This window comes from Podarcis bocagei (genome assembly GCF_964188305.1).
Source record: "Podarcis bocagei genome assembly, chromosome: 2".
NCBI lineage: Eukaryota > Metazoa > Chordata > Lepidosauria > Squamata > Lacertidae > Podarcis > Podarcis bocagei.
This window is the reverse complement of record NC_138126.1, coordinates 18,753,331-18,778,501: the sequence shown is the minus strand read 5'-3', so window position 1 is coordinate 18,778,501 and position 25,171 is coordinate 18,753,331. Positions and strand designations below refer to the sequence as shown.

Sequence of the window (25,171 nt, the reverse complement as noted above, 5' to 3'; positions counted from 1 at the left end):
CCTCAGGTTAAGTACTTAATTTGTTCCAGAGGCCCGTTCTTAACCTGAAACTGTTCTTAACCTGAAGCACCACTTTAGCTAATGGGGCCTCCTGCTGCCGCCACGCAGCTGGAGCACAATTTCTGTTCTCATCCTGAAGCAAAGTTCTTAACCCGAGGTACTATTTCTTGGTTAGCGGAGTTTGTAACCTGAAGCGTATGTAACCCGAAGCATATGTAACCTGAAGCGTATGTAACCCGAGGTATCACTGTATATATCAGTGGTGACTGTGGCTGAATTGAGGACACGTGTTTTCAAAACATGGTTCTCCCTTTAAAACGTGGCAAGGAAGAAAGGAATGAGTTGCCTCACTCTACTTGAAGTGTGTGTCTCCCTTGCACAATGCATAATTAAATCAATGGTGTTATATATTGCAAGGTGTGATGGCCTCTGGCTTAGAAGCATTCTTTAGATTAGGTCTACCAGCAACCATGGGTCATCCTAGCAAAATTGGAACTTCTTTATGCAGAGGCATAAATACCAGGTGCTGGGGAGAGCCAGATACCCCTTGTTGCTTCTCATTTGCAGAGTCTGTATGTCCCCAGAGGCATCTCTGGTTGGTCGCTGTTGGAACATAATATTGGACCAGATGGAATCTGGTCTGTCAAAGCCAGGAAACCAGTGTCCCCACTGTTGAAGGACGTGTGGCTCCAGAATTGGCCTCCGCAGTCACTTACGGACTCATTGTTAAAACCGTGTTTATGGAAGACAATCTTACTTGGCTACGAGCGATCGCCAAAGAAAGAAGTGGGTTGGCCCCTTATCTCATAGAATCATAGAGTTGGAAGAGACCACAAGGGCCATCGAGTCCAACCCCCTGCCAAGCAGGAAACACCATCAGAGCACTCCTGACATATGGTTGTCAAGCCTCTGCTTAAAGACCTCCAAAGTAGGAGACTCCACCACACTCCTTGGCAGCAAATTCCACTGTCGAACAGCTCTTACTGTCAGGAAGTTCTTCCTAATGTTTAGGTGGAATCTTCTTTCTTGTAGTTTGGATCCATTGCTCCGTGTCCGCTTCTCTGGAGCAGCAGAAAACAACCTTTCTCCCTCCTCTATGTGACATCCTTTTATATATTTGAACATGGCTATCATATCACCCCTTAACCTCCTCTTCTCCAGGCTAAACATGCCCAGCTCCCTTAGCCGTTCCTCATAAGGCATCATTTCCAGGCCTTTGACCATTTTGGTTGCCCTCCTCTGGACACGTTCCAGTTTGTCACTGTCCTTCTTGAACTGTGGTGCCCAGAACTGGACACAGTACTCTAGGTGTGGTCTGACCAGAGCAGAATACAGTGGCACTATTACTTCCCTTGATCTAGATGCTATACTCCTATTGATGCAGCCCAGAATTGCATTGGCTTTTTTAGCTGTCGCGTCACACTGTTGGCTCATGTCAAGTTTGTGGTCAACCAAGACTCCTAGATCCTTTTCACATGTACTGCTCTCAAGCCAGGTGTCACCCAGGTGTCTCCCCGTGTCAATCGTCACAACTATGTCAGGTGACCTGTTTATGCCTGTGCTGCCAATCAGCTGATCAGTGCGGCTTGCAAAGTGCCAGAAGTGAAGCTTAAGCAGGGCCTGAGCATCAGCTGATAGGTGAGGCTTTGCAAGCCCAGACAATCAGCAGCCTGCCCCCGTTAGCCCAGCCATCTGCAGGTTTCCCTGCCTCTCACACGACATCTTAAAGGACATCCGCTCTAGGACAGGTGGTCCTTGTGGGCCAAATGGGGAGGGGGCCTGAAGTGGCCCAGAGGCTGGAGATGTCTCACAGCAGTTATATTTTGTGCCGGCAGATTGGCTAATTTTACATGGGAGCGGGCAATCTTTTCTCTGTTGAGAGCTGCATTCCCACGGTGGTGTTTGGGGTGGCTGGGATGCCCTGGAGATTGCATAGTAGCAGCAGGCAGGATCAGAGCCGAAAGTGTGTGGGGCCACCCCTCTTCTTTTCCCCCTTGGCCATGTGTTTGCCGGATTCACATGTGCTACCTTGGCTGCATGGGGATTGCTGCACAGAGAAGCAACTCCCATGACATTGCCAGTGCACCGTGTTTTGCAAAGGAAAACACCCCAGCAGAAGGGGGTCATTTCACCTGGCAAGCTGAAATGTGTGCACTGACAGAATGACTGCCATAGCGCTATGCTGAATTCCTTCCTGCGATTCTATTATATATTGCTGAAGGCTCTTTTCTGCTGGTGTTATGTTGCTCTGTGATAGTCCGTCCTGCACTGATTTACAATACGATCATCTTTATTGTCATTGTCCCATACAGAACAACAAAATTGAAAACATGGGCATGTCCCAACAATTATTTTTTTATATATAATTTAGGCAGAATATTTGGACTATTTGATATGTATTTGTATAATTTGGAACACTAAATGTGATTTGATTGGATTGTTAAAATGGCAAACTTAATAAAAATGATTTAAAAAAAGAAAATCTACATCAGACATTCAGAGAACAACAAGCTTGCTATCCCAGCTGTCCCAGCCTGGTTAGCCCCCTAAAAACTCTGATACCCCATAATTAAATACAAAGCCATTTCTGAACTTGAGAGGAGAGGGGGTTGCGGGCCACCCCCTCCCACACATGCGGGGGCTGGCCTCTGCCCCCGTGAGAACAAGGGAATCCCCGGGCGTGCCTGCGACCCTGCCCGCCATTCGGCGGGTGGGGGAGGCGTGGCCTAACCCATTTAAGGCCAGGCGCGCCTGGGGACCACCCTCTTTGCCCCGTTCCAGCTGACCGGTTTTCCCATCCCACCCACCCTTGAGGCTTAGCTAGCTATGACCTTGCTATGGACTCCGGTTGGTCGCCGCAAGGGGCCTGGTAGGAATTTTTCCAACTTGGCGCTCTTCCAGCCTTTTGGTTTTTTCGCCTACCTCATAGCAAACGTCACAACTTCCTCGGTATTGGCGGTTAGGCATTGGCAAGGGTAATTGTTATGCAAATGAAGGGGGAAGGAAGCGCCATCACCTTCCTCCAAGAAAAAGGGTAGTCCGGTAGAGGACTCCGGGGGGCGTTGCCTTGTCCGAAACCTAGGGAGGTAAGGGCATCCGGCACGCCCCCGAGTGGTGACACCCATGGGATCCTAGTTGGCGTACTTCAACAGGACTCCCATGGCTTGTGGATAACCCTTGCTGGGTAGTCGATAGGAGCCAATGCCTAAGGCCAATACCTTTCAATTCCTGTAATCAATAAAGTTGTGGCCTTTTATGCCCATTAACCTTAAATAATGTGTCCGGTGTCTTCATTTCACATGGGGGGAGGGGATTTGCCACGCAATATACTCCCATAGAGACTACCTTACACTGCATTTAACCAAGAAGTAAACCAAAACCCCACAACACTCTCTCTCTCTCTCCCTCCCCCCCCCCTCTCTCTCTCTCTCTCTCTCTGTGTGTGTGTGTGTGTGTAAAAAAGAAACAAAAACAAAGCCCTTGCTTAACAGAATCCTTACTATCACATAATGGATCTGACGGCACTGAGCTTAGGCTGCAGTTAGGGGGTTGGCGAATCAGTCTTTATTTCTGGCCTGTGTTGGTTTTGTGTGTGTGGTCAGGCATAAGCATTTCCCGTCCTGTTTTGCTTTAATCTAAGAAGCTTCTTTTGTAAAAAATAAAAATAAACGCAAATACAGACACAGGCAGTGTGTTTTTCTCACAAATTGTGCATTTCTAAATATTCATTTTACGTGCTGTTTGGGCATGCTTTTGAGCCGAGAGGTGCAGAATCTAAAAGCGACCGGTGTCCTGATCTGCAAGCCAGGTCTCTGAGATGGAGATCTTGCCAGCTCCTCTCAGAATTCACAGATAAATTCCTCAAGCATTCCTAGCTGCAACTGAGATCCGTTTTAGCAACTTCTGCTATCTAGATAAGTAGCTATGGGGGCATAGAGAAAGGGGAAGCAGTGAGCTATGATTGTGTGTTTGTTTGTTTGTTTGTTTGTGTGTGTGTGCATGCGTGCATATGTATGGTAACACTTCTCTTTTTAAAGAAAAATTAAAAATAGAAATATGTTCTTCAGATTTCCCCAAATGGAAAATTAGGGACAAATTGTGACACCAGGAACAGGTAGCAGAATATTGGAACTGCCTCTGGCCAGTTAAGAGAGCTGGGAGCATATTATTGTCCCTTACTAAATTTATGACCTGCTCTTCTCTGGCTGAGGCCTGGGTGGGTTGCAGGAATTTAAAATTCAGAATTAAACAACACCTGGAACAGAGCACAGTCACAGGAATAAGGGGGCGTGGGCTGAAAACACACATCTCAGGTGTGTTTGGCCAGGTGTGTTTGACCAGCTCAGCGACGGTGCACAATTCTGTATACAGTTTCAATAATTCAGTCCTTAGGAGATGGATAGCTGCCTTTATTCCAGCTCAGAGTATTGGTACATGAAGCCCAATGTTCTTGACACTGGCTGGCAGAGGCAAGGGGCTCTCCCAGCCCTATCTTGTGATGCCTGGGATTGAACCCGGGTCCTTATTCAGGCAAGGCAGATGTTCTCCTACTGAGCTACAACCCTGCGGTCCTTAGTATCATCATAGCAGATGAAAGGAAAGACCTTGGGGATCCACAGCGAGTCATAGACCGCAGTTCACCAACCTTTTTGGACCAGAATTTTGAGAGTGTGTCAGCCACAAAATGACTGCTTTTTTTGGGGGGGTGGCATAACTCAAAATTAGAGAGATGGCGAAGCTTTCCCCAGAGTTGCATTTTCATACAGGAAAAGGCTTAACCTGTTGAATTTCTGCCTGCTGGGCAGCTGCTAAGGGCACAAGAACTCCATTCCCCCCCCCCATGCCAACCTGAAACCAAACATAGGCTGCCATCCCCTACCCACTTGCTTGGGAGTAAAGCTCTATTAAACACAAAGGGACTTCTGAGTAGACATGCCCGTTATTGTTGCAAATATTCTGTGTGGTATTAATGTATTGGATAAAGGAACTTTAATAGAGAAATTGCTTTGAAGGGTACTTGCAGGCTGTGATTTGTAGCTTTCTTTCTGGGGAGGATTGGATAGTTACCGTATTTTCCGCTCTATAGGACGCACTTTTTCCCCTCCAAAAATTAAGGGGAAATGTGTGTGCGTCTTATGGAGCGAATGCAGGCTCCTTGGCTTCAGCGATAGCAACGTGAAGCCTCCAAAGCACAGAGGGAGGCTCCGGAGGCTTCGCGTTGCTTTCGCTGAAGCCTAGAGAGCGAGAGGGGTCACACCAACACCCCTCTCTCTCCAAGCTTCAGGGATAGTTGCCTGAAGCCTTTGGAGCGCAGTGGGAACTTGCGCTGCAGTCCGAAGGCTTCGGGTTCCTTTTGCTGAAGCTGGGAGAGCAAGACTCTACTGGCTTCAGCAGGGGGGAGAGCTGTGCAGTGCCCCTTCAGCGAAGTGGGAGGAGAAATGGAAGGGGCTCCGTTTCTCCTGCCACTTCGCTGAAGGGGCACTGAGCAGAGAGGGGGAGAATCCCCCCCTTTTCTCCTCCTCCTATGGTCGGGTGTGTCCTATAGAGCGAAAAATACGGTAATTTCTTTTTTTCTTTTTAAAAAGTAACTCCGCAGTCCAGGAGCCTTGCCAGGGGGGCACCAGCAAAAGCTATAGGGGGTTTTATGGTGCTCGTGGGCAGTGCATTTTAGATAGTAGCAAACTAAATGGTCAAAATAGTCTGACCTTGAATATGTGGGGAGAGTTATATAGACAGAACTTTTCTCCAGACGTCTCAGTCTAGATGCATGTGTTTGTGTGTTTAAAGTCTCTGTTTTTCATCCAAACACCCTGATCCTGTCAGCAAACAGATGCTGTTTGAATACCCTGATAAAGTCCCCTCTGTGAGGGTCTTAATTCATCAGGAATGTTTTGTTCCCAGCAAGGTTAACCCTCCAACGAGAATTGTCTGTTGGGGGCCATTTTTTATTCCGAGGCGGCCTAGTGATCGATAGCTTGGAAGCACCTCAGGTGAGCTCTTTGTTTTCCCAGTCATGCCGCGGAGGGGGAAAAATAGCCCTATTGTGGAGAATGAATGAGGCAACAGGGGAGCGGTGGCTGGCAAGAATCTGCTTTATTTGCCTGCGTTAGCAGCACAGGGGATAAATCAGCAAGTTGAATAGGGAGTCCGTGGGACACAAATACATAATTCACCTTAGTCCCTTCCCGGAATGCCTGCTCGTTTGTGCACAATATCTAAAAACTGTACGGTATAATTTTAAATGCTGTGGTGTGCCCCGTTTATGGTGAAGGGCAGGTTATGAAGCTTGCCAAGGGTAATAATTAATTGTGAAGTCTGTTGGCTGGTTCCGCAAACTGAATTGATTCAATAAATCACGTGCAACTAAACCACTCCTCAATTAGGTATTACCTCTGGTGTGTCGTGTTACGAACGAACGCGATTTTGCCTCCCATTCCACTTCCAGTCATAACTTTCCCATTTTTTTTTTTTTTATAGTACAGTGGTGCCCCGCAAGACGAATGCCTCGCAAGACGGAAAACTCGCTAGACGAAAGAGTTTTCCGTTTTGGGGGTGCTTCGCAAAACGAATTTACTATGGGCTTGCTTCGCAAGACGACAATGTCTTGCGAGTTCCTGCTGGTTTTTTCCCCTCCCCCCCTTTTTCTAAGCCGCTAAGCCGCTTATCAGCTGATCCGATCAGCAGATAAGCCGCTAAAAGCCGCTAATAGCTCTAATAGCGCTAATCCTCTAATCCTTCAATGGGCTTGCTTCGCAAGACGAAAAAACCACTAGACGAAGAGAAGCACAGAACGGATTCTTTTCGTCTTGCGAGGCACCACTGTAAACCTTTTGGTTCTGACACCACATATATTTGCACCAGCTTTTTAAAAAATAAAACAGAAGACGAGCCCTACTGGATCAGGCTAGTGGTGCATCTCGCTGTGGCCAGCCATGGCCCATGCCTATCGGAAACCTTGTAAGCACGAGACCATTGTGCCCATCTGTATTTCTCAGGAACTGGAATTCAAAGGCTTGCTATTGAGGGATAATGTAACCATTGTGGCCAGTAGCCCTTGCTACACATGATTTGCTACACATGATTTGATTTAGCCCTTGCTAGTTTTATTCTCCATGTTTTCGCTTTTATGGTACCTTCCCAGGCTTTCTTATAACAGGAACTTCCATGAATAGATACCCTGTGCCAGATACCTCTCCCCGCCCCCCAAAAAGATGGGAGTGGATTGCTCCTTCCAAAATTTGTCAACCAATACCTATTGGAACATCCTCCCTGTAAAATCTATTAATTGTTTGGCAGTGTAATTTTCTTTTGCCTCAGTGGGTTTCAATTTTGTGCCACTGTCTTCTCATTGGTGGAATAATAATAATAATATTTATTATTTATTATTTATACCCCGCCCATCTGGGTTATAGTTGTTTCCCTAAACAGGGCTGCCTTCAGATGTCTTCTGAAAGTCAGGTAGTTGTTTATTTCCTTGACATCTGGTGGGAGGGTGTTCCACAGGGCGGGGGCCACTACCGAGAAGGCCCTCTGCCTGGTTCCCTGTAACTTCGCTTCTTGCAGTGAGGGAACCGCCAGAAAGCCCTCGGAGCTGGACCTCAGTGTCCGGGTAGAACAATGGGGGTGGAGATGTTCCTTCAGGTATACTGGGCCGAGGCCATTTAGGGCTTCAAAGGTCAGCACCAACACTTTGAATTGTGCTAGGAAACGTACTGGGAAGATGTTGGTTTATGGTCCGAGTTATTAAGCTTCATTGGTTGAACATTGCTTCCATAAGGTTTATATACTGCTTGATTGTAAAACAAGAACGTCCTCCATAGTGGTTTACAAAAACAGGGTGTGTGTGTGTGAAATTATTAGTAAAAACATTTAAAACCAACTATTTAAAATGTATTTTAAAAAATTGAAGTCAACCAGATTAAGACACATGCCAGCATTTTACATACCTGAATAGGCTTGCTAAACAAAAATGTTTTTAGCAGGCGCCAGAAAGAGAACATTGAAGACGCCTGTCTGATGTCTATAGGCAGGGAGTTCCAACGTATGGGTGCAAACGAACGTGTTTGCATTAGGGAATGTCCTGAAGTAGAGGACCTTATGCATTATATCTTGCGCTGCCCCTTATATAATGAAGCAAGAGAATGATTTTTAGCACCTATAGTGACAAGGTCCTCTGACCAGAACCCCTCTGACATGATTTTATATCTCCTTGCAGACACAGATAAGTATGTGACCTGACGTGTAGCACTCTTTGCAACTGCCGCTAGGAAAATTAGAGCAAATTATATAGCCAAGATAGCCACCAACTGTAAAGGAGATGAATTTATTTGACCCTATCTACATCCAGCTAGGGACACGGGTGGCGCTGTGGGTTAAACCACAGAGCCTAGGACTTGTCGATCAGAAGGTTGGCGGTTCGAATCCCCGCAATGGGGTGAGCTCCCGTTGCTCGGTCCCTGCTCCTGCCAACCTAGCAGTTCAAAAGCACGTCAAAGTGCAAGTAGATAAATAGGTACCGCTCCGGCGGGAAGGTAAACGGCGTTTCCGTGCGCTGCTCTGGTTCGCCAGAAGCGGCTTAGTCATACTGGCCACATGACCCGGAAGCTGTACGCCGGCTCCCTCGGCCAATAAAGCGAGATGAGCGCCGCAAACCCAGAGTTGGTCGCGACAGGACCTAATGGTCAGGGTTCCCTTTACCTTTACCTTTACATCAAGCTATATTCTATCTTTATCACCAAACTCCTGTTATAATTGCACATTGTATTAATCAACATTATTTTTTGATATAATAGTGGCCATGTGATGATTTTAGCCTATAAATTTTATTGTTTAATGTCTTATATTAAGGTACTTTTTTAGCTCTGTTTAATGTAGCTAATGTCTTGATAATATAAATGTTTTCAGTTTTTTGTATTAATCCAGCGTATTTTCTTTTAATTGTTGAACGATTCTGTGTACATTGCGGCAGCCTTTGGCTATGTGCAATGAAACTGACTGAATGACTGACTGACAATGTATGGGTGTGACCACACCGAAAGATCAAGTTCTTACGGATGTGGAATGAGTATCGTGTGGCACTGGCAACAGTGCTGCTTCCACAAATCCAAGGTTGGCAGGTGTATTTAGAAAGGAATTCAGCACATTGTTATAAACAGGTCAAATAAGTTGTGCAGGCCTAGGGTGGAGCTGTACTGTGGGACTTCGAATCCCTCCCTCTCTGCCACATCTTCCCCTGTCGTCTTGGATTTCTGTTTGAAGGACACCTACTGGCTGCCTGTCGTCTTTGTCAGGCGCCAAGGTAATCACCGGAGGAAGGGCTGTTTTCTCTTCCAAGTAAATTTTTATTATTTTCTTTACATACCGTATTTTTCACTCTATAAGATGCACCAGACCACAAGACGCACCTAGTTTTTGGAGGAGGAAAACAAGAAAAATATATATTCTGAATCTCAGAAGCCAGAACAGCAAGAGGGATCGCTGCCCAGTGGAAGCAGCGATCCCTCTTGCTGTTCTGGCTTCTGGGATAGCTGCGCAGCCTGCATTCGCTCCATAAGACGCACACACATTTCCCCTTACTTTTTAGGAGGGGAAAAAGTGAGTCTTATAGAGCAAAAAATACGGTATTCTTTTCCCAACAATCATGAATAATTGGATATTTAAAGGTGAACTGTAAAAGTGTAAAGACACTAGCAGGACTGGAATGATACCTTCAATGTAAAGCAGTAGGGATATAAGAATAATGTGTGCGATAAGAATGGATTTAATATACCAATTGCAGGGAGGGAGGTAGGTCAAGACTCTGCAGAGTCAAAGGGAATATATGGTAATAATAAGGAAGGGCTGTTTTCACCGCTGCTTTCCCCATCACTGAATTCAGCGGAGAGAGCAGCAAGCACAGGCAAGGAGGGTTTGGGGAGAGGAAAATCAGCAGACTCTCGAGGCTTTTGGCAGTCTCCAGCAGGTAGCTCAGTGCTTTGCAGAGCAGAAGGTCCCAGGTCTGCAGCAACCCTGGAGGGCAGCTGCCAGTCCGTGTAGGCAAAACTGAGCTGGATGACCCAAGTGGTCTGACTCACTGGACGTTCCAGGTGATAAGCTGAGTGCATTTTGCAGGGGCTCTGTTCAAAGGCGGAAAACTGGAAATGCACGCAGGATTCCCTACCTATAAAATGGACCTTTGCCTGTTTTTCTCCTTAAAGGAGGAAGTCTTTCCCAGCACGGAAAACGATTATAGTGGTACCTCAGGTTAAGAACTTAATTTGTTCTGGAGGTCCATTCTTAACCTGAAAGTGTTCTTAACCTGAGGTACCACTTTAGCTAATGGGGCCTCCCGCTGCTGCCATGCCACCAGAGCACGATTTCTGTTCTCATCCTGAGGTAAAGTTCTTAACCTGAGGTACTATTTCTGGGTTAGCGGGGTCTGTAACATGAAGCTTCCAACAAAAGATTAAAAATACATTAAAACATCAGTCATTAAAAGCCTCCCTAAACAGGACTGCCTTCAGATGTCTTCTAAAAGTCAGATACAGTAGTACCTTGGGTTACAGACCCTTCAGGTTACAGACTCTGCTAACCCAGAAATCGTACCTCGGGTTAAGAACTTTGCTTCAGGATGAGAACAGAAATCGGGCTCTGGCGGCGCAGCGGCAGCAGGAGGCCCCATTAGCTAAAGTGGTGCTTCAGGTTAAGAACGGACCTCCGGAACGAATTAAGTTCTTAACCCGAAGTACCACTGTAGAAGATTCCTGCTGGATCAGACCTTGCAAATATGGGCCTGAAGCCAGTCTGAAGCAGATTTCTTTGAATCCATTTCAGGCTTCAGAGAAGCAGGCTCAAAAGAGCCATTTTGCAATAAACGGCTAAAATTACTTAACTTAATCCATTAATCACACAGAAACCAAGAAGTTAGGGGGATGAACTGTCAACAGTCCTGGTTTCAGATGACGGTCGCACTGCAGCTCACCAGTGTTTGACTTCTTGTCTATTAGCTGCAATCTGACCTTTTCATTTTTTGTTTTAGTACTTCTGCAGACACATGACCATGCCACGGATGCATGTGATCATGGTTTGTGCCCAACTAAGCTCCTACTCTTGAGTAGGCCCATTGATTGAAACTAATGAGTCTTAGGTTAGCCATGTCTGTTAACTTCAGGGTCTACTCTTAAGTAGGACTAGCGTTGGTCATTGGGTCCAGCAACTTAACTTGTACGGGGGGGAATCATAGAAATGTGGAGTTGGAAGGGACCCTGAGGGTCATCTAATCCAACCCCCTGCAATGCAGGAATCTCAGCTAAAGCATGCATGACAGGTGGCCATCCAACCTCTGAAGGAGTGTCTCCACCTCCATCTGAGGTCCAGCTCTGAGGGCCGTCTGGCGGTTCCCCCACTGTGAGAAGTGAAGTTACAGGGAACTAGGCAGAGGGCCTTCTCGGTGGTGGTACCTGCCCTGTGGAACGCCCTCCCACCAGATGTCAAGGAAATAAGCAACTATCTGACTTTCAGAAGACATCTGAATGGAAGTTTTTAATGTTTGATGTTTTATTGTGCTTTTAATATTCTGCTGGGAGCTGTCCAGAGCGTTTGGGGAAACCCAGCCAGACGGGTGGGGTATAAATAATAAATTATTATTATTACTATTAAATAGAGGTCTAACAATACTGGCCTATAAAATGTTTATTGAGTATATGGGGGGGGGGGAATTGTGTACACTTGAAAATGCTGGCAGCATTAAGATAAATTCAACAGCATAAATAAGTTTTGATGGATGTAATAATGGAATACTGAATGGTATAGTTTATGTAAAGTATGCAGGGATTTTATGTTATGCAAAATGAACTGTGGAAAGAGAAGAAGGGAAGTCACTGATACTTTAAGGTTGTTTAAATGAATACTCTAAAATGTAAAATAGAAAATCTAATAAAAAATATACGGGGGCGTGGAGAGAAAGGACTTAAGCCAGGAACCTCTCAGATGAAATAAAGCAAGCTTGCTTTTGATTGCTCACTGGTCCCCACCCTCGTCTTCAGCACAGGGGATAATAATATTGACCTGCGTTACTAGGTGTTATTATAGCAAGGTAATGTACCTAGAGTGCTATTTAAAGGGCGGGTATTATTACAGGCCAAAGGAAGAAACACTGCACAGGGCACAGTCAGAAACCATGGAATTCCCTTGCACAAGATGAGCTCTGCAGGGGCAGCAGCGAAACCCTGGAGGAGGGAGGTGACAAAATAGTGCCATTCCCGTCCTGGTTGTAAGATGACAAACAGGTGCTGGCAGGCTGAAGTTGGTAGGCCAGTGCCCCGTTTGCCCTGATTAACCAGGCCTCCCCTGCGAGATTCCCTCTCGTACAGAACTATTAAAGGCACTGGAACATCATCTCCTTCTCCTTTTCTTTTTGCATGTGGCTGCTTTGCTCTCAGCAAATTTACCTGCACACCTCTTTTCCGGGTCTCTTGCGCAGCTGTGAGCTCCTTGCAGGATTTCTGGCTGCGTGGAAAGTTGTGGAAAGCACCTTGACTACGACTAGCCGCCTGAGAAACAGTTTTTATCCAAATGCTATTTTGGTTTTAAAAGCAGTGTAAGGTAGTCTTAATAATAATAATAATAATAATAATAATAATAATAATAATAATTTATTATTTATACCCCACCCATCTGGCTGGGTTTCCCCAGCCACTCTGGGTGGCTTCCGACAAAACACTAAAATACAATAACCTATTAAACATTAAAAGCTTCCCTAAACATAATATACTCTGTGGGAGTATATTATATTTAATTATGGGGTATCAGAGTTTTTAGGGGGTTAACCAAGCTGGGATAGCAGGCTTGTTGGTTTTTGAATGTCTGATGTAGAATTTTTTTTTTCAATTTCGTTGTTCTGTATGGGACAATGACAATAAAGATTATCGTATCGTGAAGTTGGCAGCTCTGGGCGGAAGCCTTCATCGACATTCTGCGGATCCTCCTCTGTGTGCACCAGGTATGGCGAAACTTGGCCCTCCAGATGTTTTGAAACTACAACTCCCATCATCCCTAGCTAACAGGACCAGTGGTCGGGGATGATGGGAGTTGTAGTCCCAAAGCTTCTGGAGGGCCGAGTTTGCCTGTGCCTGGTGTACACCATCAGAAAGGGTTTGCGGAGTGAGACCCTGAGAGGGCTGCAGCGCCCCTGAGACTTGCGTCGGCGGGCAAGTCCTGTCCTCCCCGCAGCATTGCTTTCAGGGCTCTGCAGCGACGCTCACCTCAGCTTGCCACATCCTTCTCAGGTGTGCACACAGCTTCTGGAATGTTGCACCATTTGCATTAATTAACCCTAGCGCAGAATCTGGATCTCCCTGAATCAGCAGGTGCATTCTGCATATTTGTGGCACCTAACAGAAACTGCGCCTGCCTCCCTCCCTCTGTTCCCTGGAATCCATTTCCTCACAGTGTAGCTTGTTGTCGGCTTTTTATTCCCTTGGTTTTATTGTCCGAGTTGCATTTGATGTGAGTACCGTTTGCTGGGTGTGTGTGCATGTGTGGGCAGGAACGCTCTCGCAAACTGTATGCGTGTGCTGGAGTCGGTTGTCACTGATTTGCTCCTGTATCTTTCCTGGATTAGGCCAAAGGCTGTGGCAGAGGTAGAGCGTTATCAAGCCCAGCAAATTATTCCAGCGTGAGTGTACTCTGAACTAATCCGGAGCCAGAAAAGAGGACTTAGAATCTGGAGTCCTGGGTTCTTTGAGTTGGCGGTGGGGGGAGAGAAGGAGAGTCTACTGTTAGGTTAGCCAGATGCAAAAGGGGAAATGGACCCTGTACCTTTACTAGTTGCGTGGCAGGCTGTACTTGATGAAATCCCCTCTCCTGTTAAAGATATAAGATGATGATGATGATGATAATTTATTTGTACCCCACCCATCTGGCTGGGTTTCACCAACAAAATATTAAAAACACGACAAAACATCAAACATTAAAAACTTCCCTAAACAGGGCTGCCTTGAGATGTCTTCTAAAAGTCAGATAGTTGTTTATTTCCTTGACATCTGATGGGAGGGCGTTCCACAGGGCGGGCACCATTACCGAGAAGGCCCTCTGCCTGCTTCCTCACCTTCCTCACCTGCCCACACAGCCGACTGTAAAGTCGACCATCCTATCTACCAATAAAAAATTTATAAGATTTTAGCTATGTTGGTCCATATTGGGGGAATTCAAAAAGACAGTATATTTATTCATTTGTTGGTTGGTTTAATTGAATTCCATTTGTGAATCTCTTCCATAGAATACCTCAGAGCAATTTTGCAAATGAAAATGCCACCTACCAAAACAACTGCAATTAATAAATTTTGCTTGATCCGGCCGCAAATGACAGAAAGTTGTGAGTGAGCTTCTCAGATGTTCGACTGAGAATCAAATCCCAGACAGTCCACCTTTCGGAAAACAAGGCTTTAGAGCTGTTTTGCCCCAAAATAGCAACTAAACATTCTGTTTTGATGACCACAACCTTGGTTTAAGGAGCAATTTGGGGCCTAGCTTATATACCTAAGTTTGTAACACTGGTCAGAAGGGGAGGCAGCAAACTTGAAAGTGTCATTTCCAGTTTTTCATTTTTACCCATTTCCCTTTTTCAGGCAGACGGTGTTGTATGTGTGCTTTAAGCTCGGCTGCTCTCGTCATGGTGCGAAATGCAAATACATAAATATTGGGTTAGAGACGGGAAGGGTGCCAGCAGGCTTGGCTTTAAGAGGAGAGCAAAGGGGTGGTGCTTGGGAACAAAGTCTCCTTACAATGTCTTTTCTGTGTGTGTGCTCTAGTGGAAAAGAGAGAGAGACGGAAATAGCGATCCCCGGTTCCCTCTGCCTATATTTAGCCCCTCAAAATGTCATTTCCTTAGAAATGCTGGTGTCATCGCTGGCTGGAATAGGCCCCTGAACTCTATTCATGCCTCTTCCTTGCCTGAATGGAGGAAGGAATTTGTTGAAACCAGCCTTCTGTGAGGAAGGAAAAATTCATATCTGTTGCTCCACCCACTTTTGCCCTTGGCCCCGCCCCCTTCTGATGTGGCCCCCTAAAAGTTGCCCGGTGGCCCTTGGGCCTGAAGAGGGTTCCACCCTGAAGGAGATGCCTTTTCAGATTACGGACCTGGCAGTCTCATTGGTGGGTGTTTGACGGTCTGGGCTGGCTTTGCAGGTTCAAAGGAGCTTGAGGGATCAAGTGGATTTGAAGGTTGGAAGGAATTCGTGAAAGGGAACAAGCCGTAGTGATGAAGACGTCTCCTCAGCTGCCATTTTTAGGGGATTAGAATAGAGAGAGTGGCTGGGTATCCCACTTTGAGGGTAGGAGTCCCATCCTTAGCATGGTTGCCAACCACTCCTCAGCTACACTAAGTGCTGGCCAGGGGAGTAGCATTTGGCAAGTTAAATTAAGGGTTGGGATTCCTGGGTTCTCCTAAGAGAAGTGGTTCAAAAAAAGGTAAAGGACCCCTGACTGTTAAGTCCAGTCATGGACGACTCTGGGGTTGCGGCGCTCATCTCGCTTTACTGGCTGAGGAAGCCGACGTTTGTCCGCAGACAGTTTTTCCGGGTCATGTGGCCAGCAGGACTAAGCCGCTTCTGGCGAACCAGAGCAGCGCACGGAAATGCCGTTCACCTTCCCACCGGAGCGGTACCTATTTATCTACTTGCACTGGTGTGCTTTTGAACTGCTAGGTGGGCAGGAGCAGGGACCGAGCAATGGGAGCTCACCCCGTCACGGGGATTCGAACCGCCAACCTTCCAACTGGCAAGCCCAAGGCTCAGTGGTTTACGCCACAGTGCCACCCATGTCCCAAGTGGAGTAGGACCTAATTCAGGGTGGGCAACCTTCTCCACCTTGAGGGCCACAGTCCCTCCCAGGCAGCCTTTGAGGGCCATATAGCAGAGCAAAAGTGAGGAGGGCGACAAATGCAAAATTGTCATACGTAGGGCAGGCTAGTTTCTACATGTGCTCACACATCCCTCCTTATGTGCCCTCCATCCAGACAAGCAGGATTCCTTATCAGAGTTCCAGGGTGCGTTTCAGCAGGACCAGTGACGGTGAGGTTCTCCCCTCCTGGCATAATTGGGGTTGAATATCTGTGGCCTGGGTTACTTGGCAATGGATGAAGCGTGGCTTCTCCTAGAGCGGAATGTATTAGGTGGAGATAAGGGGGCGTTGGGTGGCTGAGTAACTTCTGACAGCCCATAGTGGAATTTCCTGGCTGCCGTTCAAAGGCTGAAATGAACATCTCCTTAGTATTTTTTTTTTTAAAAAAACCCCTTCTAAGTCTCAGAATGATGTCAGCCTGGGAACTCCCTCTTGTCTCCTCCAGATCTGACTAGGCTGGCCGCCCCAAGCCACCGGGAAATCATGTGACTTCATCTCCACCCTCCATCCTTGTGTGCATGTTTTCTCCAGAAGCTAGTCGACTTATCACTTTTATGGCTCATTCTTGCTTGATCTTTTTCCAGGGAAGGGCCTCTCTCTCTTTTTTTTTCCCCATGTAAGGGTTTGCGGTTTTGTTTCTGCGCCCGATTTAGCAACAGGAGAGTCATGGTTTCTTGTTTTTTTTTTTTTTTTAAAAAAAACTTAAACCTGCTAGTCCCTGGAAGAAAGGAAAGGGCAGAGTTGCCATGAGAACAATTAATCACGATGGCAGAAAGTGGTTAGGAAAAGGCACTGGGGATTATTTAGGGTGGAAACGTTGGTGGGGCTACTGGCTGCATATATTTATAGAACTTTGCACAGTCATGGCTTCCCTGCAAAGAATCCTGGGAGGTGTAGTTTACTCCGCCACGGAGCTATGATTCCCAGCAGTCTCAATAAACTACAGTTCCCAAGATTCTTGGAAGGTGGTTTAAAATGTATGGTACATATGGTATGCAAAATATTCTGGGGAAAGCGCTTGCGGCCTTTTAAAATTACTAATTTTCTGTTTGGAAATTTAGGAAGTTAAAAAAAGGAGAAAGGTTTTTCTTCTTCTTCTCTAGATTGCCAGATTCTTCTTGCCATGGGAACTTCTTATGCAGCTGGGATGCCCGTCGAAATTGCGGTCTGTTGAGTTTAATTACAGGGATGGGGAAAACTGATATTGCTGGACTATAACTCTCAACAGCCCTCACTCTTGCCATTGACAGTTCTAGCTGGGGCTGATGGCTGTTGGAGTCCTGACACTACCTAAAGGACCACAAGTTCCCTGTTGCTGATTTAATAGTTTTTTGGGTGTGTTTCTTTTAAATCTAATTTTATAATATTTATTGGGTTTAATTTTTTTTAAAAAAATCTTTTTAGATACTTTTTGGGTTTTTGAATACGTTTTTGTTTTCTTTAAAATCGTTTTGTTTTATCAAGGATGTGTTTGCCACCTAGGGCTCCTTTGCGAAGAAGGACAGGATATAAATCTAATTATTTAAGTTCAAGCAAACTTATTAGTACTTGCTTAAAAGCCCTGTTTAGCTTGCATATCAGGTTGCACTGGGGTTCCCTCTTCTGTACAAATATGAAAGGTGCAGGAGCTGCCTTATTATATTATATTATATTATATTATATTATATTATATTATATTATAATATTATATTATATTATATTATATTATATTATATTATATTATATTATATTATATTATATTATATATTATTTTTGCTACCCTGAGTATATCTTGCACAGTGACAGTCGAAAAATGGAGAGGGTTACGTCAGCACAATGTATTCTGCGACCTGAGTCAGGTTTCCGAAGAATTTTAGATGTGGGTTTTTCGTTTTGTTTTTGTCTGCACGGGAATAGTGAATTGCCAAAAAAACCAAACAAACAGCCGACTGACATTGCGGAGCAGCTCTTAAGTCTGGCGGCCATTTTGATTGATGTCTGGCTCCACACGCCTTTCTGTTTGGGCATTTCTATAGCAACTTCTTGTCCCTTGTGCCTGCCAGGCTGGCGGTGACTGAGGGGTAACCATTGCTGAGTAGTCGAAGTAGGAACTGGCTGCACCGTGTTAAGCTGGCGACAACTCAACTTTCTCTGGAGGATGTTTGGGGAAGCCCATCTGTTCCCATGGCAACGGTTGGTGGCCGTACTCCTCCATGGAAGCTGATTCATCTAATCTCCTCCCTGACTGTATGGGTTACTAGAGCAAGAGATCTTCTTCCCTTTGGCAACTGTTGATAAGAGATCCCTGCTGTCTATGCAGCCCACTGTCCCCTGAGGTGCTGGCTTGCCCCAAGTTTGGCCATTCTGGCTGGGTCGCACATTGCATCTATTCCCCCCCCCCAATAATTTTTTATTGTTTTCTTTACATAATCTTTCTTTCCATACATTTCATACATACATCAACATATAAACCATTTTGCTCTGCCAAGCTATGACTTCCTTCCTTCCCTTCAGTTGGTATCCCTTGTCACATTCTTTCGCGTATTTTATCCTCTCATCTTATTTATTTTACTTTGTAGAAGTTACTTCAGTCCTGCTAGTGCTTTTAAGTTTTTACAACTGTCTTTTAAATACTAGTGTTTTTAAGTTTTTACAACTGTCTTTTAAATACTCAGTAAATTTACTTCAATTATCCTGGAATCTCTGGTCGTCCCCATCCCAAATCCTTCCCGTCCGTTTGGCTAGTTCCATGTCGTCTATCATTTTCGACTGCCACTCCGCAATGGTAGGAACTTCTTGTGATTTCCAGTTTGGGGCCAACAAAGTCCTTGCCGCAGCTGTGGCATACATGAATAATCTTTGGTCCTTTATCTTAATTTCCTTTCCCATCAAACCAAGCAAAAAAGCCTCTGGTCTTTTGGGAACAAAGGCCTGTATAGTTAAAGCTATGGTTTTCCCAGTAGTGATGTATGGAAGTGAGAGCTGGACCATAAAGAAGGCTAATCGCCAAAGAATTGATGCTTTTGAATTATGGTGCTGGAGGAGACTCTTGAGAGTCCCATGGACTGCAAGAAGATCAAACCTATCCATTCTGAAGGAAATCAGCCCTGAGTGCTCACTGGAAGGACAGATCGTGAAGCTGAGGCTCCAATACTTTGGCCACCTCATGAGAAGAGAAGACTCCCTGGAAAGGACCCTGATGTTGGGAAAGATGGAGGGCACAAGGAGAAGGGGACGACAGAGGATGAGATGGTTGGACAGTGTTCTTGCAGCTACCAGCATGAGTTTGACCAAACTGCGGGAGGCAGTGGAAGACAGGAGTGCCTGGTGTGCTCTGGTCCATGGGGTCACGAAGAATCGGACACGACTAAACAACAATATTTCAATATTTTTTAAAGCTCATTATAGGAGAGCACATTGCATCTACAGTACATCATCAAACGCAGGTATAGTAAAAGATAATAAAAGCAGCGCCATTAAGGCTGCCTCCTTTAGCGTGGCGCCCCCTTCAGAGCTGTTTGGCCGCTTGGATCCCCCTGTGTCTTTCCTCATTTTGGACTAGGAGATATCCTGCTGCAGGCTTGTGCTCGGAGCCCTCCCAGGAACTTGTATAGAACCCGGTTGATAAACCTGCTTAGTTAGCGACTCCTGTGTGGCAAGCTAAACAGAGATCAAGGTTCAGCAGGAGCTCCCAGCCTGCAGGGGAGACCGAAACCTGCGGAAAGCATGCCCACTGATCACCAGCGCTGTGATTTACAGCCACTTCGGAACAGGGCGACTCTGTTTTTTTCTTTTTTTTTAAAAAAAAGGTTTGGGTGGCTGTGACTTTTGTAAGTACAAAGAGCCCAATACTATATTTCACTGTGGCAGAAGGTATTGTGACCTTTCGTATGCCACTCTCTCCCTCTAGTGGTTAAAACTCTCTCATTTTTATTAAGTTTTCAGTTTTACAATTTAAAGTACTCATTTCTACATCCTTAAGACATCAGTGACTTCCCTTCTTCTCTTTCCATGGCTCATTTTACATATCATAAATCCCTGCATATTTTACAAAAACTATACCATTCAGCATTCCATTATTACATCCATCAGAACTTATTTACACTGTTCAATTTGTCTTCATGCTGCCAGCGTTTTCATCTGTACATCGTTATTTCCCATACATTCAATAAACGTTTTCCAATCTTCTCTAAACGTATGTCCTTCTTGTTCTCTTATTCTATATGTTAAGCCTGCAAGCTGCGCATATTCTGTTGGCTTAAGTTGCCACTCTTCTTTGGTTGGGACCTCGCTCGTTTTCCAGTTTCTGGGCTAGCAAAACACGGGCCGCAGTAGTGGCATACATAAATAACATTTTTTGATACCTGGGAATTTTAAGTTGCAAGTCAGTCTCAGCCCTTTCCTACATGCTTTTGTGGCTTCCTGAAGGCCAAGTCACTGGTAAAAGTGCCGTGATTCTGACTCTCGTAAAAAACCCCACTCATACTAACCATCCCAGGGCGCTCAACCACTGCCACAATGTCCTTTCTCCTATCAAATCAAAATTGTCCTATCAGATAACAGCAAAGGTTGCTAGGTTCATAGCAGGGGCAATCAGAATAAGGGCGGCCACTAACTGACGGCTGATTCAGGACTTTAAATTGTGCTCTTAAATCAAAGTTCCTTTTCTGCGTATACTGTAATGTTTTACTGTTGCTATGGCCATTGGCTAATGCGAATAAAGTTTTATCTGTCTATCAAACACTGGCTTGCAGCAGGAATTACTTTAGCTACGTTTCCAGAATTACTTAAGCTACGTTTCGGGTACCATCCCAAGGCTGTGGGGTTAGCTAGCAGAGTGGCTGGGGAAACCCAGCCAGATGGGCGGGGTATAAATGATGATGATTGTTATGTACTGAAGTTTTCACCCTGGGCCAGCAGGGGGATACTGTAGATAGTTTTCACTCAGGTCCACATATGCAAATAAGGGATTGAAAGTGGCGTTCGGCTATTGGATAGTTACAGAAAGTTGTTACTGTTGCGTTGTAGTGGAGCTCTATATAAGCAGGCTGGCTGAACCCCTCAGTTCTGTTCTGTTCTGGCCTGTGAATAAACAAGAGCTGTTTGAAGAATCGCTGTGTCGTCTGATATGTTCACCCACAACTTAACACATGATGATGATGATGTACATAAGACGAGCTGGATTGGGCTAAAGGCGGGTCTAGTCATTGAATTATAGAATGGCAGAGTTAGATTGAGGCTTAGATCTCAATGTTTTGGTTTCATTTCCTCAGGCCGGCAGCGATGGAGCCAAAATCGGGAACTGCCCCTTCTCCCAGCGACTCTTCATGGTCCTTTGGCTCAAGGGCGTGACCTTCAACGTCACCACGGTGGACACCAAGAGGTGGGTAGAAATTGCTGCAGGGACACCCTTTTGCTACGGACTCGCACGTGCATCTCCCCGTCCGGCCAGCATCGCTTATCTTCGCTCCGGGGTCCTTCTCGCAGTTACAAGCACTCTTAATATGTTCTTCTTCTTCTTCTCTTCCTTGTAGGAGGACCGAGACGGTGCAGAAACTATGCCCCGGAGGTCAGCTCCCGTTCCTGATGTATGGGACTGAGGTTCACACAGACACTAACAAGATTGAAGAGTTCCTTGAGGAGGTCCTTTGCCCTCCCAAGTAAGAATTATATGAGGCAATTGAGCTGATCATGGGCATACCAAGGATTATTATTGTATACCTGAAGGAGCATCTCCACCCCCATCGTCCAGCCCAGACACTGAGGCCCAGCTCTGAGGGCCTTCTGGCAGTTTCCTCACTGCGAGATGTGAGGTTACAGGGAACCAGGCTGAGGGCTTTCTCGGTGGTGGTACCTGCCCTGTGGAATGCCCTCCCACCAGATGTCAAGGAAATAAACAACCACAGTGGTATCTCGGGTTAAGAACTTAATTCGTTCTGCAGGTCCGTTCTTAACCTGAAACCGTTCTTAACTTGAGGTACCACTTTAGCTAATGGGGCCTCCTGCTGCCACTGCTGCACGATTTCTGTTCTCATCCTGAAGCAAAGTTCTTAACCCGAGGTACTATTTCTGGGATAGCAGAGTCTGTAACCTGAAGCGTCTGTAACCTGAAGCATCTGTAACCCGAGGTACCTCAGGTTACATACGCTCCAGGTTACAGACTCCGCTAGCCCAGAAATAGTACCTCGGGTTAAGAACTTTGCTTCAGGATGAGAACAGAAATCATGTGGCGGCGGCGCGGCAGCAGCAGGAGGCCCCATTAGCTAAAGTGGTGCTTCAGGTTAAGAACAGTTTCAGGTTCAGAATGGACCTCCAGAACGAATTAAGTACTTAACCCGAGGTACCACTGTATCTGACTTTTAGAAGACATCTGAAGGTAGCCCTTTTAAGGGACGTTTTTAATGACTGATGTTTTAATGTATTTTTAATCTTTTGTTGGAAGCCACCCAGAATGGCTGTGGAAACCCAGCCAGATGGGCAGGGTAGAAATAAACTATTATTAGTATTATTATTATGAGCATTTTTTAGAGATCGCCCCCTCAAGGGGGCAGGCTTCTGCTGGGGGGCAGGGGGCAGAACCTCCATTTATTGAGCACTTTCAATGCTTTTCAATAATTTTTGTGGATCTAGGGGAGCTGGTTAGGGAAAGGGGGTTGCTGGCTCTCTAGGAGGAGTTGCGGGTGACGCCACTAAGCGAGGCCACTTCACGCTTGATGATAAATCTGCCTTCTCTCCCACAGGTACCCCAAGTTGGCTGCCCGTAACCCCGAGTCCAACACAGCTGGCCTTGACGTCTTTGCCAAGTTCTCTGCCTATATCAAGAACTCGAACCCGGGGCAGAACTCCAGTGAGTGTCTTGGCCCCCAAATCCTCACTGGGCGGCCTCTTCCCAAGTGTTTTGATTCTCAGATTGGTCTTTTTCAATTCTTTTGGCCCCTTCTTTCCCAGGCCTCTCAGTGAACTGACTAGGATAGCCTTTCGTTGTCACTGGCCTCTTTCCTCCATGGGCTTCAGTTGCTGCTTGCTTGCATCTTCGTTTTAATTGGGCAGGATTCATCTAGGTAATTGCGTATGAATCCTGGGAGCTATAGCTTTTTAAGGGTGCTGAGGAACCCCCCCCCCTATTTTTCATAATTTTTATTAAAATTTCTAGTTTTTACATTTCCACATTAACATCTTTCATTATACTAAGGTGTATAAAAATCAATGATTTTTAAAAAAAAATAAACAAAAAACCCATTTTTTTTAAAAAAATGGATTTTTTTATTAAATAGGATTTTTAAAATAAAATGCTTTTGGAGGAAAAATCTTTCTAAAGATAGTTTTCTATTTAAGCTACATTATAGTCCAAAGGCTATTCATCAGGAAATAAGGATTTGTTTTAAGTTTTTCATGTGTGCTAAAACTCAATCTTAAGTTGTTGTTTTTTAATTGTTTAACCACATCAGTTAACAAACATGGATACATATGCTATAATGTAATTGTTTCAGTTAAATAAATTGTTATTAAGGAAATGATTATTTTTTCTCCTTCCAATAAAGTACAGCAGAAAAGTTGTCCAAATATATAACTTATTAAACCTCACAATGATTTCATAATGACCTGTCTATGCATTCCTAATAGTATAACCAAATCAGTAATTTTTTATATAACTGTAAAAACTACTCTGAAAATTTATTATTCCAAAAATGAAACCTTCATCTGGTTGTAAATATTAAGATTATACCAGCAAAAATGTCTTTCTGTAAAAAAATATGATTTAAATCAAGTCTTACTGTCTAGTGATTTGAATTGTGATTTAAATCGATTTGATTTAAATCAAATCCACCCTGCATTATACCCATACATTCAACGACTTCCCTCCTTCCCCTTCCAAGGTTCTTGGAAGAAGAAGAAAAGGGTGCCGAGACCTTTTTTCTCCTCCAGTGCTATGATTCCCAAAGTTCCTTGAAAAGAGGGATCAATCGTTAAACCAATCTGGGAATTGTAGACCTGTGAGGGGAATAGGGTGACTCTCAGCACCCTTAACAAACTACATCTCCCATAATTCCTTGGGGGGATCATGACCATTTAAAGTGGTAGGACACTGCCTGAAATGCAGATGGTGCCTTAATTCCTTGATCTCATTGGCTCTGTCATTCTTTTTTTCTTGGATGCCATTGGCTCCCTCTGCCTCTCCCTCTTGCCTCAAATCCCAATGGCTCCCTTTCCAGCTTAGATGCTACTTGAACCCTTCCTGATGTTTTCCCTCGTCACTCCTTGGCTTTTCAATGGTTCCATTCATTCCTCCCCCCTCTCCCCCTGCCCATCCCCCCCGTATTTCTTAGATCTCGAGAAAGGTTTGCTGAAAGCATTGAAGGTCCTGGATGTTTATTTGACAACGCCGCTGCCGGAGGAGGTGGACGAGAATAGTGCTGAGGACGAGGGTCAGTCCCGCCGCAAATTCCTCGATGGGGATGAGCTCACATTGGCCGACTGCAATCTTCTGCCCAAGCTTCACATCGTCAAGGTGAAAACCTCTTCTTTTGCTCCTCCTCCAGCCCCACTCCACCCCCAACTCCCGTAAGGCCAGGAGGATTGGATGGAATCTGGGAGTTAAGAGGGCTTTCCCCAGTGCAGCAAGCTAAATTGGGACTTCAGATTCCCAGATCTTTTCATGGCTGGGTTTTAATTTAAATCATTCTTCTAAGGACAAAATGGCAAAAAAAAAGGCATCTCTGTGGAAAGATTCTCCTGTTAAGTATCTGGGTAGATGGCTACTTCAAGATCTAAATACCTTATTTTTCGCCCTTAGGTTGCACCTAGTTTTTAGAGAAGGAAAACAAGAAAAAAAAATATTTTGAATCAAATGTTGTTGAAGAGGCTTTGCGTTGCTTTTGCTGAAGCCAGAACAGCAAGAGGGATCGCTGTGCGATAGCTGCGTATTCGCTCCATAAGACGCACCCCTTACTTTTTAGGAGGGGAAAAGTGTGTCTTATAGAGTGAAAAATATGGTAACTTATCACAACATAAGTGTGGAACGTGTCCAGAGGAGGGCAACCAAAATGGTCAAAGGCCTGGAAACGATGCCTTATGAGGAACGGCTAAGGGAGCTGGGCATGTTTAGCCTGGAGAAGAGGAGGTTAAGGGGTGATATGATAGCCATGTTCAAATATATAAAAGGATGTCACATAGAGGAGGGAGAAAGGTTGTTTTCTGCTGCTCCAGAGAAGCGGACACGGAGCAATGGATCCAAGCTACAAGAAAGAAGATTCCACCTAAACATTAGGAAGAACTTCCTGACAGTAAGAGCTGTTCGACAGTGGAATTTGCT

General features: G+C 45.3%; 2 protein-coding genes across 6 annotated transcripts in view; both read left to right on the top strand.

Annotated features, from left to right (window-relative positions):
• Positions 1-25,171, top strand: part of MPIG6B (megakaryocyte and platelet inhibitory receptor G6b) — a 177,345-nt gene that overhangs the window by 45,159 nt on the left and 107,015 nt on the right. The gene's annotated exons all lie outside the window — the stretch shown is intronic.
• The window catches only part of CLIC1 (chloride intracellular channel 1), a 35,611-nt gene that overhangs the window by 8,563 nt on the left and 1,877 nt on the right, over positions 1-25,171 (top strand). For 2 of the 4 annotated variants that reach the window (XM_081183509.1, XM_081183510.1), the window contains exons 2-5: positions 21,132-21,241; positions 21,393-21,518; positions 22,599-22,705; positions 24,186-24,367. In XM_081183509.1, coding sequence (XP_081039635.1) covers positions 21,132-21,241; positions 21,393-21,518; positions 22,599-22,705; positions 24,186-24,367 — 525 coding nt within the window. Of the gene's footprint in view, positions 1-15,081; positions 15,133-15,962; positions 16,050-21,131; positions 21,242-21,392; positions 21,519-22,598; positions 22,706-24,185; positions 24,368-25,171 lie in introns of those variants that run through there. The other 2 variants (XM_081183507.1, XM_081183508.1) reach the window with 2 other exon arrangements.